The sequence below is a fragment of the Paramisgurnus dabryanus genome, chromosome 2 (genome assembly GCF_030506205.2).
Source record: "Paramisgurnus dabryanus chromosome 2, PD_genome_1.1, whole genome shotgun sequence".
NCBI classification, from domain to species: Eukaryota; Metazoa; Chordata; class Actinopteri; order Cypriniformes; family Cobitidae; genus Paramisgurnus; species Paramisgurnus dabryanus.
The window spans coordinates 27,526,208-27,544,490 of NC_133338.1; the positions used below are offsets into that span (position 1 = coordinate 27,526,208).

The window sequence follows — 18,283 nt, forward strand, 5'->3', positions numbered from 1 at the left end:
TCCAGCATATTTTTTGATAATTGTGTCGCTAACAGTACTTAACACTCTCAGAAATAAAGGTACAAAACTGTACCTTTTCTGTCACTGGGGCTGTACCCTTTCAAAAAGTCCAGCTTTGCACCTAAGGATTTCATTTTAGTACCTCAGAAGTACATTCTGAGACCAAAGAGAGCTTATTAGTACCTCTAAAATACATATTAGTATCTCAAAGGTACATACTGGTACTAAATGTTTACATATCACCTAATGGTCCATACAATTACCTTTTTAAAAGGGTGCTGCCCCACTGACATCCAGGGTACATATTTTGACTTATTTCTAACAATGTAGGTCCTTAAGGTACGGTAATCTACCCAAAATTGTATTCTGTTTTGTATTCCTGTAAAGGTATCAAACGAAAACTTTGGGTTCAGCCCCAGTCACAGAAAAGGTACAGTTTTGTTCCTTTATTTCTGACAGTGAAGAAGAGTCAGTCACAGTGAGATGCTCTCTGATCCTAACATTTTTCTTAGATGGTTTGTGCGTCATTGATTTGATTGCTTGTGTCACTTACAAATGTGTTATTTTGCACTTTCCAACAAAGCAGGTTTTTTTCTCTCATTTGGCACTCGACAAATGTTAATTTTAGATCCTGCTTGTGAGGATGTACGTTATAACAACCATCTGCCTGTAGACTCTTTAACGCGAGCAGTTTAGATTCAGACTGTGTAGACTGCCTACAAAGCACCATTCATTCATTCCCATAGGAAAGTCCATGCATTTTACTGGTCAGTAGTATAATTTTGCTGTTCTCAGGTCAGGGCCTAAGAATCACAGACAGTGTTGTATCATACAAGTAGCTCCTGGTTGTTGCTCACTGTGAGGGTGGAAAGAGTGAATCATCTTCCCAGTGTGACAAGATGAATAGTGTTAGGAAAGCACAAACTGGCAGAGGAGCCATTATGGTCCTGGTGTCGACTGAGCCTTCAGACCACTATCCATTCTTAGCTGTTTTATTAAAGCCATATCACACCAGCAAGAGAGCTGTTACGGTCGTATATGAGCACAGGCAAGATATATGGCCATAGCAGCACCATTGCAAGTGTCATTTTGCTTTCAAGCAACAGTTAAAGAAAACAAAAAGTATGTAAATGGAGTGTTGTGAAAAAAATGTGAAACATTCCAGTGCTGTTCTTGAACGCCTCTCATCCAGATTCGAGCACTATTATCTAGAACGTACTATGTATCGTGGAGTTTATTTGATCCTTAGTTGTAATAATAGCTCTGAGGCAGGGTTAGAGGTTGTATTGGATTTCAGCTGCACTTGAACTTAAATAAACATATAAAGAGGGTATGGCTCTCTTGAGCAAAGCAACCTAATCTTCTTATTCTTTAGAAATAGTCCCCACGGAGCAGGTTGAGTTTAAGTATTCGGCCTGAGGATACCATGGCAACAGATGACCTCTGTAACTCACCCGTTTATGAATTTGGACCTATGGTCTTCCTCTGTCCAGATCTTTAAGCAACCATATCATGACTGGGTTGTATAACTAAGCTACAGTATGTGGGCATGAGGGTTTTATGTGAGTAGATACAAGGACTCATCTGCTCATTTGGCCTGTAACACTACACTCGGGACTGAGCTTACTTTTTCAGGAGAAAGCCTGGGTTAGGTATAAAATTAAGAAATTGTATAAAGCAAATAGCTGGTTTCAGACATTGTGTGTGTGTGTGTAACTGGTTATTATCACCTTGTGGGGACCAACGTGTTCCCATAAAGATAGAAATACCAGTAAAGTTGTGACCTTCTGGGGACATTTTGAGGTCCCCATGAGGAAACAATCTTATAAATCAAACAGAATGATGTTTCTCGAAAATGTGAGGTACAAGAAAGTTTTCTGTGATGGTTGGGTTTAGGGTTTGGGTTAGGAGAAGGAAAGTGTGTTTGAAATTATATTTGTAGACAAAAAAAAAATATATATATATATATATATATATATATATATATATATATATATATATATATATATATATATATAAAGATTGTTTTTATATTTACACTATAATATGATGTTTTCTTAGTTGGTTATACATGTGCAGCACCAGTTGAATCTATAACTGCTCACCTTTTGGTGAAAATGTACTGAAAAGCTGTATGAAAGATAAACTGAAAAACAAATAGAATATTCTAGTGTGTTTGTGTGTCTCTGATCGTGTAAGTAAGAGACAGAGAGAGGCAATTGTGTATAGTGTTGCGAGGTGCATCTTCTGAGCGCAGTGGGCCAGATGTTTAAGCAGATTTCAGGATCTGAAAGCCAGCGAGGGGGAAACATTTAACAGCCTTCCCCCCCATGTGGCTGTACAGCCTTGCTCCTGACTCCCCTCATCTTTATTCACCCACAGTGTACTCTATGTTTCTGTGCTTCTGAATGCATTTATCTCTGTATTACTGTTTTTATGTCTTCTCGGCCTTCTTGTGTTGTTTGAGTCTGCTTGTTTGAATCTGAATGTTTTAATAGGAATGTTTGAGTATGATTATTTAAAATCGAATCTGAATGTTTGAATCTGCTTATTTGAATCAAATCTGCGTGGTTGAATCTGCGTGGTTGAATCTATGCGTTTAAATTTAAATGTTAGAATCTGCGTGTTTGATTCAAATCTGAATGTTTGAATCTGAATGTTTTTGAATCTGTGCGTTTAAATATGAATGTTTGAATCTGCGTGTTTGAATCAAATTTGTTTGAATCTGCGCGTTTTTGAATTGGCGGGTTTTTTATCTGCGCGTTTTTGAATCTGCACGTTTTTGAATCTGTGTGTTTGAATCAAGTCTGAATGTTTGAATCTGAATGTTTTTGAATCTGTGCGTTTAAATTTTAATGTTTGAATCTACGTGTTTGAATCAAATTTGTTTGAATCTGTGTGTTTAAATTGGAATGTTTGAATCACTGTGTTTAAATCTGAATGTTTAAATCTGCGTGTTTGAATCAAATCTGAATGTTTGAATCTGCGCGTGTTTGAATCTGCTCGTTTTTGAATCTGCGCGTTTTTTTTATCTGCGCGTTTTTGAATCTGCACGTTTTTGAATCTGTGCGTTTAAATTTTAATGTTTGAATCTGCGTGTTTGAATCAAATTTGTTTGAATCTGTGTGTTTAAATTGGAATGTTTGAATCACTGTGTTTAAATCTGAATGTTTAAATCTGTGTGTTTGAATCAAATCTGAATGTTTGAATCTGCGCGTTTTTGAATCTGCGCATTTTTTTTATCTGCGCGTTTTTGAATCTGCACGTTTTTGAATCTGTGTGTTTGAATCAAATCTGAATGTTTGAATCTGAATGTTTTTGAATCTGTGCGTTTCAATTTGAATGTTTGAATCTGCCTGTTTGAATCAAATTTGTTTGAATCTGTGTGTTTAAATTGGAATGTTTGAATCAGTGTGTTTAAATCTGAATGTTTAAATCTGCGTGTTTGAATCAAATCTGAATGTTTGAATCTGCGCGTTTTTTAATCTGCGCGTTTTTTTATCTGCGTGTTTTTGAATCTGCACGTTTTTGAATCTGTGTGTTTGAATCAAATCTGAATGTTTGAATCTGAATGTTTGAATCTGTGTGTTTGAATCTAAATGTTTGAATCTGTGTGTTTAAATCTGAATGTTTGAATCTGTGTGTTTGAATCTAAATGTTTGAATCTAAATGTTTGAATCTGTGTGTTTAAATCTGAATGTTTGAATCTGTGTGTTTGAATCATATCTGAATGTTTAAATGTGCGTGTTTGATTCATATCTGAATGTTTAAATCTGAATGTTTGAATCTGTGTGTAAGTCTAAATATAGAATCTGTGTGTTTAAATCTGCGCGTTTGAATCACATCTAAATGTTTGAATTGGCGCGTTTAAATCTGAATGTTTGAATCAAATCTGCATATTTTAATTTTGTTATTCATTTTTTTGTATCTGTATGACTGAATCTGTTTGAATCATCTATATATTTGAATATTTTTTAAATCTGTATTCTGAATAAGGGATATGCACTATGATTAATCTAACTGTGGTAGAAAGTCATAAAGCCTTGTGTATATATGATCCATTTAAAATATTTAATCTGTGAATCAAACAGTCAAATCCCATGATTAGTGGTGCTAAAGTAGGTCATAAATGTGTGGTACGTTTGCCTTGTGTAATGATCACTTAACATTTACCGTAGGCTGTCGTAAAAGAAAATTTCCTGAAGCCTTCTCGGACGGGATCACAGTGGTTGCAGTTAAAGTGTATGATGTAATGAAAATATTTTTTTTGGTGAAAGTGTGTGTGTGTGTACCTGGTAATTATCACATTCTGGGGACCAATTGTTCCCATAAAGATATGAATACCAGTAAATTTGTGACCAAACAAACTTATAAATCAAACAGAATAATGTTTCTTGAAAATGTGAAGTAGCAGAAAGTTTTCTGTGATGGTTTGGGTTAGGGAATAGAAAAAACAGTTTGTACAGTATTAAAACCATTATGTCTATGGAATGTCCCCACAAAACATGGAAACCAGAATGTGTGTGTGTGTGTGTGTGTGTGTGAGAGAGAGAGAGAGAGAGAGAGAGATCAGGTGTGTTTTCCGGGTTTCCATTTTTCACCTTCCATTCCTTCTGCTGCAGTACATTTCTATACCATCATGGATCATTCATCAAGCTATGGCATGTTTTATTCATCCAACCCTCTCCATACTTCCACTCAGATCCTCTCTTTCACTATCAAAACACTCAGCAGAGATGGCAAGACCCAAATTGCCCCAGATGAAAAATTAAACCTTTAAGTGGAGAAGGCTGTTAAATCACAGACTCCTTTTTTTGACGTGACATCATTTGCAATTTTACTTTATCTTTGCTTAAAATGTTTTCTTTAGGTTCACTTACTCTCTTCAGACTGTTGTCTTTCTATTCTGGTGATATGAAACTTGGCTTTGAAGTTTTCTACTTTTAGATAAAATCTCACTACTGTACATGCTGTACTTGCCTGTGTATCGTTGCCTACGTGTTGTGAAAGCGAGATTGATGTGTTTTTTCCTTAAGCATTACTGTTTTTAAGCACCTCTGAATCTGGTTGTGATCTTACAGAACATAGTAGTTTTTAAATAAATAAAAAGTGCCTTTTGCCTTAAGTAAGGAATTATTTCTTGCTGTCTTTTTTGCTGCTCCATCTTCTGTACCTCTTCCTGATGACATGAACTTACTGTGAAGTAACATTGCTTGCTCAGGGGTTGCTGATTTGCTTCAGGCCAAATATAGTTTGTGCTGCCCTTTCCTTCAATAACAGCCGCTTTACAGCCTGTAATACATTGTGACAGCTTAACTAAACAGTCTATGCACAAACTCTGGAGGTCTGACTCACATAATCAGGCGTCAGCTGTATATTTCTTGCATTATTCACAACTGCATGTGCTAATCCACCGACTGTTTAGGACAACGCCTGGCAAACATTTATGTCTTTATTGTTATTGTTTTAGTGGTATTACTAGTCATCCTGTTTCCTTGTTATTACTAATCTGGGTGGCCAAATTGCAAAAGATTGAATAAGCATTGTTGCCCTGTATATGCACCATGGATGTGTTTTTGTGTTTGTTTTTGCTATAAAAAGTGAAAAAGGTTTTTAGCGTTGATTCAATAGATCAGGGATTTTCCAACTTCATGATGCCAAGGACTTAAAATATATATCCATTTTTATATTTGTATGTATAAATTAACTTTAAACTGTGCAACCATAAAAAACAGTGAGTGAGATAAAGGGGAATGTAGTGGAAAAAACAAAATATAAACAATTCTTGAAAGTATATGCTGTATGTACTAAGAAAGGAGAGATAAACACTTTAAAACTAAAATTATCATAATAAAGATGCACCGGTATCGGACGATAAAAGCAATTTTTCACACAATCGGCTGGTGGCCAATATATTATGTCAATCAAAAGAGAACAGGAAAATGCAATGAATTTGAGCTCTGTGTATAGAAATGTAAAGAAACATCCCTAGTTTGATGTTCAATATTAATGGTCACTATATAAATCATAACATTTAGAAAATGTAATCTTCAGAATTTAGTTAACGCAAGTTAATATAGCCACCAAACTATTAGTATCGGCACTCTGAATCCTGCACAGGTCCATTTTTGGAGACCCGCTCCCGCCTGTACCCGCAAAGTTCAAAACCAGATCCGACCAGTCACCCGTGATAATATAAATATTAAATCCACTCCCGCCCAGACCCGTTAATATTTAGCCCGTTACACGACCCGTACCCGCACACGCACAAATCACACATGCTAAAAACAAGAAAAAATACAACCTTCCTACACAACCCTGGCTGTGCTCCCATGTCTCGTCTCAAAATGCTTTCTAAAAGAAGTGGTTCCACACCTCCGGCTATCAACGGCAAAACTTTATGCAACTCCTGCAATGCTCGCTCCAACCAGGGGGGCAGGGTTTCATATTTTATTGAAGCTTCCCTGGACGCCGCCATTGCTTAGCGAACACCCATCTGCTGTTAGCATCCCATTGACTCCCATTCATTTTGGCGTCACTTTGACAGCGAATAACTTTACATCTGAGGCGTTTAAAGACTCCATTTGTCCATTAATTATTTCTAAAGAAACACGAAAAAAGGCTCCATTACCATGTATCTCACGTTATGTCCCAGTAGAAGCAGTTTTTGTAAAAATAGGCTAACGATTGCGTCATAACCTGCGACTTTCTGTCGCACAGTAGAGAAATTACCGTATGGACTGGGAGAGAAGCTCACAGGCAATCTTTTACTGACTATGAGGCAATCGGGTGGACGTGGAGGCATAAAGTCAAGGGAGATTATTAATCAAAATACTAACCAAATGTGCTCCTGTTCACGCTCGCCGTCTCTGCAAGATTCAGTAGGTTATTCAGATTTCCCATGGCACGGCTATTAGAAGACTTACAATTGTCACACAGGTTGCTCACGTGACATCCACGTCATTGAGCTCAGTTTGAGTCTGCGCAGTACGCTCGACACTCAGGAAGTGCGTGCTTCTAATTGACTTCACTTGTCTCCGTTGAATCCAATGGGGTCGCTGTGTCCATTTCTTTTACTGTCTATGGCTCCAACTAGCCTACGAGAAGCATCAACAAAGGTCGCGCACTGTCGCAGTGGTGGTGACGTGATGGGTCAAATGTCATATGTTGCGCGTGTAATGTTAATTTAGACATACAAATATTGCACATATTTTCATTTGCGCTACTACCCGCCCTCACAGAGTTCATTATCCGCCCGCATCCCTACCTGTGAATTTTAAGAATGTCACAATTCACCCGTTTTAGACTCTTTTACCCATTGCAGGACTCTGCTCTGAATAATCAGCTATCGGTATCAGTGGACGATTTCATATCAGTGCAATTTTTTCTTTCACTTTCATCTTCTGAAGTTTCCTGGGGACCCCTTAAATGGATGGTTCTGCCAAAAATGAAAATGACACCGTGATTTTCTCACCCTCAAGCCATCTGAGATGTTTGTACATCTCAGGTGGCTTGAGGGTGAGAAAATCATGGGGACATTTTCATTAATGGCTGAACTATTCCTCTGGAGGCCCACTTGCAATTACTGGGATTACCCCAGATGACGTTTTTGGACTGGAAAAGATGTCTTACCTCTCTAAAAGTTTACAAACATTTGCAAATTACAATAATCTCTTATTTCAAATGTAAGTTTTAAAAAGAATGTATTTTGCATGATATAATAATTCATTTGATGCACCGAAACCATTTTTATAATCGTTCATTGATCCTTTTACCCTTGTATTCATTGATCCTCACCTTTCACTTGACAGATTGTACTGAAGGATAGACTCCACATAGAGTCATGTAATTTGCTCTGGGGTTAACTATGCTACGGCTCTCTCAGTAAAACACAAGAAGATCTTGTCCTCTTTTTCAGTGACCCAGAAATCAATACACGGCACAGCAGCATGGGAATCTCATTCTGTCAGGTGGCTTAGAGAGTATACGTGTGTGCCTGTAAGTGTGTGTGTCTTGTTGTAGCGTCCCTCGTGTTTCTTTAAAGCTTTGCTTCTCAAGTAGCTTTAACTCAGTTCTCCTATTTTATATTGGCAGCCTTATTGTTTATACCAAAATAGTTTATTGCACAAAAGCAAGCTATTTTTTATCTCAAAAACAAAAATTCAATTGTATTAACATCATCATGAACAGGATAATGCAATGTACTACAGCACCGTACTGTGTATACAGAAAATGATTTTGGTTTTAAAGCACCCAGTAATCAAAATGTGGTCAGCAGAGACAATTTTTTTGTAGATAACAATAAAGGCATGTCACATAACCTGTTGTGGTCGATTTCATTTGTCTAGGTTTCAAGTACAAAATTAATTTGCACCAAAATAAGTTGACTGGACTTATTTACATAAACAGAGATACAGAAGCATTCGTACTAAACATACGTGCACACATGGTCCTGCACTAAAACAAACAGACGGTTTGACTGATGTTGTGATGGGGGAGGTACATTATGAATGAGATTTGTCTAGCTACTTGATTATCCTCACAAATTATTAATTGGATTCTGGTGCTTCCCTTGAGGTCCATCCCCCTCAATCTCCCTTGACACCCCTCTCTTTGTTCTTCACCGTTAAGACCACAGAGGGGTTTACATTATGAGCTTTGTGTGGCTATAGAAACATAAGAAGGTCAAACACTTCACTGAATGTAGATCATACTAGGTTGTTTCACATTGGACTGGTATTTGTTTTCACCATTGATTTGAAGTTACTGGTTAAGTAAGGCCTGACTAAGCCTGACCGTGTTCTTTAAACACAGTGGTTTGTGTTAAATTTCTTTTCATTCGATTGAATCTATTAAACTTAATGGTTGAACAGTGAATTGTCCTCCATTAATGTTTAATTGTAAAGAGAGTTTATGGCTCTGTCTTAATCAACAGGGTGAAAAACCGTACTTTTAAGGGGCCAGTTTCCCCAGACAGGGTTTAAATTAATCCAGGACTAGGCCTTAGCTATATTAGGACATTTAAGTAGTTTTTGTAAACATACCATACAAAAAAAAATATTGTTTGCATCTTCAGACAAAACAAGGCACTGATGTATATTAAGATATGTCAGTGTCAGGTGTTTTTTAAATTAAGGCAGCTCAAACATGCATTTTAGTCTGGGACAAGGATAGGCCCCCAGTGTATAGTGAAAGGCCAGTATTGTCAATGTGTTTTTTTCAATATAAGCTTTGGTATCAAGAATCTTAACAAGTGAACAGCTACTGCAGTGCAGGGTTTTGGTGGTTGTACGCAGGGTTTAAATTGCTCCACGGCAGTGCGCCCACTAGTGCTGATCCATGTGCACTGAGGCGAAACAAATAACGTTTATTCATTTATTAATTCCTATGGAAAATAGGCATCAGGCTCATTTTGTCGGAGGCATCCCCGACAAAAACGGAATTCATGACCGGGTTTTACCGGTCATTTTGCATGACGCGTCAAACGTTTTTGTCACCACGCGCTACGCAGCCCTGCCTTAAATCGAACACAACACATCTCACTCAGAACCTCGAGAAGGTGCAGGGTCATTAGAAATGTGAGTTAGAAAGAGAATGAAGATCTAAAGCTGCATTCAGACTAGCAGCAACTAGAAGTAGCAGAGCGACGCAATCTCATTGATTTCAATGGAAGCTTGGCGGCTTCCGGCAACATGAGCGACAATGAACCTTGACGACAGGATGGGGTGTGTCCAGTCACGCGACAAAGTTAAGAAATTTTTACATTTATGCAAATTATGAGCGACTTTTGGGAGTGACTACCAATGAGAACAAAGCAGTGGAGTTCACGTATTCCGTCTTTTGTCAGTTACTGGAGTGAACGGTACTCATTTGTTTATGACATCCTCTTTTGAAAGAGACGAGCGGCACACAGCTACTAAACAGTAAAGTTATGGGGTCCATGTCCTTCAAGTCCAAAAAATTTGCATCTATTCTTCCCCAAAGACATCCAAACAGCTTCACGATGATAAACAAAGGTCTTCTGAGGGTAATCCGCACGGTGTTGTTGTAGAAATATCCATATTTAAAACTTTATAAACAGGGCTTGACATTAACTTTTTTGCTCACCAGCCAATGTGGCTAGTTGTTTTCCAAAGTTACTAGCCACTCAGCATTTTCACTGGCCACAATTTTGTTGCTGGTAAAATAAATTTTATATTAATAAACTTGACAACAAACGGTCTCTGTGCGTTGCGCTGGGTGCAGAGTGCTCATGCGAGTTGTAGTTTCCCATTGTCGCATTGCGCACTGTTTATCATTTCGCATAACTTTTAAGAAAACTACAATTAAAAATGTATTTTCAACCAGCCAAAGTGGCTTGTGGGATTGGCTGTCTTACCCGCCACAGCCGAAATCTACCCGCATTTGGCGAGTTGGCGGGTGTTAATGTCAAGCCCTGTTTATAAATGAAAATAACTACCTTCCGGTAGCGCCGCCATCTTAGACTCCTCTGTATTCAGGTGAGTATTAGTGTAGTGTACGCACTTTTTCTTAGTTACGTATGACAAATTTCAGAGCAGCAGTAGAGAAACCTCCGCAAGCTGCGAAAGCTCTCATCCTGAATGCGGACGCGACAAAGATGGCGGCATTACCGGAAGGGAGTTATTTTCGTTTATAAAGTCTTAAATGTGGATATTTCTACAACAAAACGGTGCAGATTACCCTCAGAAGGCCTTTGTTTATCATCGTGGAGCCATTTGGATTTATTTTGTGAAGGAAAGATGCACATTTTTTGGACTTGAAGGACATGGTCATGGACCACATAACTTCACATTTTCTAAAATACCTGAAAATGTGTTAGTCTAAAAAATTATGGACATTTGCATCTCGGATGGCTTCGGGGTGAGTAAATCATTGGTTTAATATCATTTTTGGCCCAACTATCCCTTTAATTGTGCATGATGACATGTGTAACAAATGCATATAAAATTCAAAGGTTTGCAACATTTAATGCAAGTTCAGGTGCTCTTTTCTTGCAAAGATTTTTGTCAACCTTTTTCACAACTTTAAGGCTAAACTTACAGTATCAAATCCTTTCCAGCAAAAGAGGTCCAGCATGACAATGAAACACACCAGTGTTACTCCTCGCAGGGTAAAACAAATCCTAATTTAGCCCCTGGTTGTACGTTATGATTTTTTTATGTCCAGTGCTCTCAAAGTGTCAAAATGAGGCTATGCTATCATATTAAGTTTTGGGAGTGAAGAATATGGAGATAACAATACAATGTATACACATTACAATTTAAAGTAGCAGTTTACCAGTGAGGTCCTACCACAGGTCAAGTACAAACATTGTCCTTCATAATTATGATGTCCGGGAACATAATCAGCTTTATTTTCATTACTGCTTGGATTACCAGCTTTTTGTGCTTGAGTTCTCCTTCGTATTTTTAATCTTTCTAAAAGAGTTTTTCACAGTATAAGATTGAAAACCTTGAATGAATCCTATTCTAAAAGAGCTCACCGTTATAGCACTTCATATCTTCAACAGCCTTTTTGTCCTTCGTGAAACTGAAATGACTTCTGTTGAGGTATATGGGGCCGGTTATATCTCTCTGCAGTCTGATGTCTGAAGTCAATACATCTGCTCTCTTTGCAGGAACTGGCAGATTTGCGACATGTCCACTCCAAGGTTAAGAAGCAGTACCAGGAGAAGACGGCCGAGCTGGCACATGCTAACCGGCGCGTGGAGCAGCACGAGGCAGAAGTTAAAAAACTCAGACTAAGGGTGGAGGAACTGAAGAAAGAGCTGGGTCAGGCTGAAGATGAGGTGAGACAAAAACCCAGAGTTCATTATTGTTTTAATAAAGGTTTGATGTTTTATTTAACTCTGATATTTTGTGTGTGTGGATTTCAGTTGGATGAAGCTCATAACCAAACCAGAAAGCTGCAGAGATCTCTGGATGAGCAGGTGGAGCAATCCGAAAATCTTCAAGTTCAGCTGGAGCACCTACAATCCCGGTAAGCACGCAGAAAAATATATCATTGACTCAACAATCTCTCCGAACGGCCTAAGCAGTGCATTTTGTTTGAATAATATGTTAAAAATGCAATTCTCTTTTGGTCAGTAATGTATTCAGGATAAGCTTCCTTGTTACACAACATCATGAATAAGATGGCACGTTTATAGTGTAAACTGTCAACGATTCCCTCTGCCTCTTCTCTCTTTCAACATCTCTCTCTCTCTCTCATTATTCTGGCTGCATTCAGGCTAGCACCTACCCGCAGCCAATCCCGAGCTGCCTGGCAGTGGGTTACCGTAGTAACAGGGAGACTTGAAGCAGTGTTGTGGGCTCAGGCAGCTGGAGAGAACGGTGACAGGCATGTCGGCATGCCGGTGCTTATAGAGACTTTGATGGAAAGCTTCTAACGATTAAGACGTTCGCACGGCATAATTCCTCCACTTCACACCTGTGTGGTTACAAAACATGGGTCGTTTATCTACTATGTGCAGTCCTAATGAATATGTTTCTCGGTGTTTTATTGCTATGGGAAGAGATGGATTCAATAGACCTTTTTCAGCTGCCATGATGATTGCAAAGCAAGGCTTTGGGAAAGGAAGTCCAGAATGTTCGCTATGGCTTATTGTTGTGTACCAGGATGTCAGGTGTTGAGCAGTCTAAACAAACAAAGAATACATCATTCAAAAATTTCCATAAAACAAAAAGCTCAGGTTGTTATAATTAGTTGGGACATAGGACTTAATTTTGAGATAAGAATATTGTATTGTTTATATACAATAATTTCTGGGGAAAGCCTGTTGGCAAACTCATTTTGTCGTAAGAATGCTTACCTTTCTTTAAACTCTAATATAGATATTTTAAAAACAACAACTAAGTATAATGTCAAATCCACTTGAGTTTTTCCACGGCATGGGGCGACTTGGCTACTTTGGCTCGGTTTACACCATAATACAGAAGCGCTTCAAAGTGGGTGGTATTATAGACAAAAGAGCCATTCACATTATAACTATAACGTTAACTATAACGATAACTATTTTGGCGTCCACGCCACTGGACAATCATGATAACTTTATGCTAATTCGCTCGCGAGGCCCAGTACTCACGCAAGTCATTTACCTTTAATGGCATTACCTAATATTGCATATTTTCTTTAATAAAAACACTTGTAATTGTTCACATGTCATTGAATGTATAACTACGTGTTCTTGATGCATTTACACACCGCGTATAACCAGCAGATCTCCTCAATATGCCGCGTTCATAATTCAATACAGTGAATCTAGTAGTTTGTGTAATCTAATAACTTAGCTTTTGGTGGCGCTGGATACCTGAGGTAATTTTATGTTATAGACCTCAGCAATGAGCTTCTCCAGAGTGTCATCTGTCTTTTCAAATGCATGTGCACTTGAAGTTTTTTCTATAGATTTGATTGGCTGTCAGTTTTTTGCCGTTCATCAGTTGGGAAAAAATTGTTCAGAAAGAGATCCCAACGATATTGTTCATTGTATTTTTCAAGTTATAGTTGTGGTGTGAACTCCGCTATTCTCTTTAATATAAATTTTTTTAAACTCTATTTGTTATAGTTATCGTTATAATGTTAACTGCCCTTTTTTGTTGTAGTTGCGTCCAGTGTCAGCTGGTGACTTTTTTTCGAGGGCAGGCGATGCGAAGTTCGTCACAACATGTATGTAGCTCGTCATGTGTGTGGTTCGTAATGTCAAAATATGTGTTCTGCGTCTTGTCAAAATAAGTGCTTGCTGCAGATGCATATAAATTGTTTATGATGAAAGAGATGCTCATGTTTGCCAAATACTCGCATAATCTCTTGCATAATCAGTTTGGTGTTAAGGGAGTGTCTTGCGTGCATTTTGTTAACGTGAGCGTCTCTTTTATCATAAACGGTTTTGACGCGTGTGCAGCAGGCACTTATTTTGACAAAACACGTGATGCACATGATTCACATGATGCAACAAACACATATTTAGAAAACATGAGCAACACACATGATACTCCAAACACATATTTTGAATTTGCGTCCCTCAGAAGAGCAGTCACCAGCCGCCACTGGTTGCGTCGCCTCTACTGTTGTGACATAATTGTAAATGCAACACAAACTCATAACACAGAAACAATGGATCATATAGATGGAATGGTGTTCTTGATTCCTGGCATGTGGATGCTTTATCGTACAACAAATCGCAGATGACGACATGGTGTGACTCGCTTGGAAGTGGTACCCCCCAAAAAGTCGTACTTTGCAGTGAAAAAACGTCACAATTAAATGCTGATGGGAATTACCCTTCCTTTAGCTTTCTGATCCCAGTTAATGTTCTTGGAAAACTTTCAGTGAAAAATGTTTGGAATACATTCTTGTATTCTTTATAATATACTTATTAAAGATATTTGCACTTAGTTGGTGTCGTAAAATATCATAGTTTAGCACTAGATTCGTGTTAAAAAAAGATAACAGGATTATAGCATTACAAATTAGCGATTAGCCAACTTGCTAATATCTAGAACTGATTTTATATAGAAAATACAATATTCTTACCTGAAAATCTAAATAAAACAATTTTTATTAAACAAATACCTTGTTTTAAGTTACAACATTGTTTTTCAATTGATAGGATGTTCTTTGTGGTTGCTATAGCTAGTATAATTCACACAGATCCAACGAACTGCGTCCTACAGTACATCAACAAGTGCCAATGATGCGCTGGTCAATGTAAAAAATACAGCAGCCCGACCAACGATTTCAACTAACCCGCCCACAACTCGGATCGCAAAAAAATAAATAATATTGTACTTGACCCACTTTCTGGCCTGCATTTTTTAAACGTAGAAATTGTTTAAAATGTATAATTGGCCTCTTTATTTCAAACAACCCGACCGACCTCGACCAGAATATCATTAAATATTTTTGGATGACTCATAACCGCGGGTTACTGCAGGCACCCGCTCATTTTGTATCATCCCACACATTACTGACCAGCGCCAACATCACTGAATATAATTCAGAATGAATGAGTTTGTTGACGTATGTTGGATCAGTGTGAATTCGCCTTAGGGGGTTGGGTTGATAAGGTATTGTGTAGCTGGTTGTATTCTGGATAGTTGCTAGATGGCTCTTTGCTGGTCCAAGCCAAATATATCTACCACCAAGCCTCTATGATATTCTGGTCCCTAGATGTGACTAAAAAATGTAAGCCCAGTAATGGCCTTTTCACAATAAGCCCCACAATATAATTCATGCCTGCAGCGCCAACGTTGTAGGATTAGTTACATGCTGAAGTTTAATATTTAAGGTTATTCAATCAGCTCATGTTCTTTTTGCTCATAAGCTTTAAGCAGCCGGCATTCTATTGGGAGAAAAGGTTGGTGACCATGTTATCAGCCAGGACCGTACATCAACATAAAAGAGAATGAGACGAATAAAGGATGAGAGTACAATCACACCGCCCATCTGAGAGGTGGGCCAGAGTTCAGCCTTATCGCAGCAATAGAGGAGGGGAGGAGCATACCATGGGTGGATAGGGCAACAGATGGAGATGAGTGCTTGTCCAAGTTGTCATGGAGACTGCGGATGGTGTAGCGGAGGCTGGTTTGTCAAGGTGACAGGAGAGGACTAAAAATGACTGTATTGGGGAACTGATGGCACTTTATTCTTAATGGACTTGATTGGTTTTAAAGATAAAGTGTGAAATTCATAATCTCACGTTTCTCTGTGGCGCATCGCTCTGTTTGTTTGAGCCCCCCATCCAAACCAACACTGATGTAACTAATGCTATTTGCCGCTGTGTGTTGGAGTTATCCATACTTCTGATAGATATGTGGAGTGTCTGGGACACATAATTGAAAACAGTTTTGCAATTTTCTTGAGTGAAATTATTTCTGCACTGCAGTAGCGCATAAACTACACACATTCATATCTACATCCAATGCCGCAGGAAGTTCAGAGTAGCATCTCGTCACAGCTGGATGTGTCTCCGCCCAGCCAAAACCCCATAAGCAACATCTACACTGGACACAGTGGATTCTTATAATAGAAAAGAAGAGGTTTAGATTCTATGATCGAGGTTGGCTGAGGTTGTTTGCAGCGTCTCTGCCTGTCTGTTAGTCTCACAGCACGAGACGGGATCTCTTCTCAGCCTGCCAGCAGCACCATTTGGCACCCCCACCGTGCCTATTTGCTTCTTTTTTCAGTGTTAAAACTGTGAACTTGGCCTCTCATCTCACTGTTTCACCCTTAGTGGCTTGTTGCATGTTGTTTGTCTCTTTAACCTTCCCCTTGTCCTCACTGCCCCTTTCATTATTGTCCTTTCTGCTACAGTCTCTCTCCACTATATTTTATAGTCTCTCTCTCTCTCTTTCTCTCTCTCTCTCAGCTTCCACAGAGAGTGGATAAGAATTGACTGTTTGTGCTTCAGTCTATAATCATAAACCTGGTGTGTAAATCGATATATGAGCACAGACAATGTTTCACAGCCCTGCGTGAAGTAAGCCAGCCCTAAATCCATCATTTCACACTGAGCTCCTGTTTTCTGTACGCGTTGAACTCATGTTTTGTTTGTAAGCGTCTTTCAATGGCTCAGAAACATATGTAACCTTAAACGTATCGTGTTATATTTCAACTATTCAACCTTTTGAAGAGTGATGATTTTTTTTATTTGATAAATGTCCAGTCATTTAACCACTTTAACATCCCTCAAAAATGTAAATAATACATAAAGTAAATAATAAGACTTTCTAAATGTACAAAGTGGGACATTCCTAGCGGTTTTCTAAATCTATTTTGGTTATATTTGTGACACTGCCTGTGAAATTCAGATATTTTTTATTTCAGTCTTTGACATGACCTTACTGAGATGATAGTCGATCGTATCACAAATGGACGAAGACAGGTTTAAAGGGTTGTGAAACGCTTCGAGCTCGTCCACTTTTGACCACATTCAGAGGTAGTGAAAAACACATTTGACCGGATTGCTTTTGTATTGTAGACGCGCGTGTGGTTCAAGCAGCCACACAAGAAGAGCGCCTACTCTCCACCTATTGATCTAATCCACTGTTTCCCTACCAAGGGGTCGGGGCCCACAGCGGGGCCTCAGCCGATTTCCAAGGGGGCCTCAAGGTGACTTAAAATGGACAAAACAAGCAATAAGCTAAGCTTAAACAAGCAAAAATCAAGATGTTTCTTATTTTTTTGCCATTTTTGTAGCCATATTTGTCTAGTCATTCCAAGATCTAGTTAATTTTATTTGGAATTTTATTTATTTTGAGTGAGTAGGGGGAAGGGGGGCATTCAAATATTGTTGTGGGAAACTAGGGGGCCTTGAAGTGAAAACGGTTGGGAACCACTGATCTAATGTAATGTACTAAGCACAATGTTTTTCCATTGGACATGACTTCTACTTTAGTGCGATCTTGAGCCTATAATTGATCAAACTGAAGCCGCTGCTCTCTGCCTTTTTCATTTGTTTCATTATGCAAGCGTTTGAAAGTTTGCGAGCTTATTTCATCAATTGCTCTGAAATATTAGAGAAAGTTCTTACATGTACACATACAAAACTCTGTGCCTGTGCAGCATGTTTACAAACAACAGCAGAGGGTCTCGCCCCCAAACCACCCACTGAGAAAATTGGATTAAAATACCAGGTGTAAATGTGAATGTGTCTTTTTTGTCCAATTGTGATCCGATTGACCGAGACACATTTTAATAACAGGTAGAAACAGCCCCTTTGTCAGTATTAAAGATATCAAGATAATATTTTCCCATAATGTTGTTAACATTACATATAGGATAATTTTAGGTAGAAAACAGTAACTCATAAAAAATTTCAAATTTTCAACAAAAGTGATTCTTATAGCTGACACAAGTTCAATGCCAAGCGATATATTTTCTTTAACCGAATTCGTTTTTCAAGGACTACAAAGAACGGCCGGTTTGGACTGCAGCCCTCTACTTCCCAGATATATGATGTCAATATTCTGAGTGTTTGACTAACCTCCGCCCACAGGAATACACCAGTCACCAGCTAAGCTAAGCTGCTGTCGAATAACAACACACTAAACCAGCTACACAATCAGAACTTGTTAAATATTTCTGAAGGATGGACTTCATAATCCCTGTCCCAAATGGCACTTCGGACTTGTGGACTTCCTCAGTGTCCACACTTTGATGACATCATGTAGTGCAGACTTTAGGGACCCTTGATGCAAATCCACAAGGGTGCACCAGAGTGTTATTTTGGGACAGACTTGAGCATCACGCCAGAAATAGGAAG

The 18,283-nt window shown here is 38.6% G+C and overlaps 1 protein-coding gene across 2 annotated transcripts in view; it reads left to right on the forward strand.

The window, feature by feature from the left end:
* Window positions 1–18,283, forward strand: part of ccdc102a (coiled-coil domain containing 102A) — an 83,637-nt gene that overhangs the window by 58,729 nt on the left and 6,625 nt on the right. Inside the window, exons 7-9 of one of the 2 annotated variants that reach the window (XM_065267647.1) lie at window positions 11,639–11,809; window positions 11,897–12,000; window positions 12,250–12,360. In XM_065267647.1, coding sequence (XP_065123719.1) covers window positions 11,639–11,809; window positions 11,897–12,000; window positions 12,250–12,360 — 386 coding nt within the window. The remainder of the gene's footprint in view (window positions 1–11,638; window positions 11,810–11,896; window positions 12,001–12,249; window positions 12,361–18,283) is intronic. The other variant, XM_065267648.1, reaches the window with a different exon arrangement.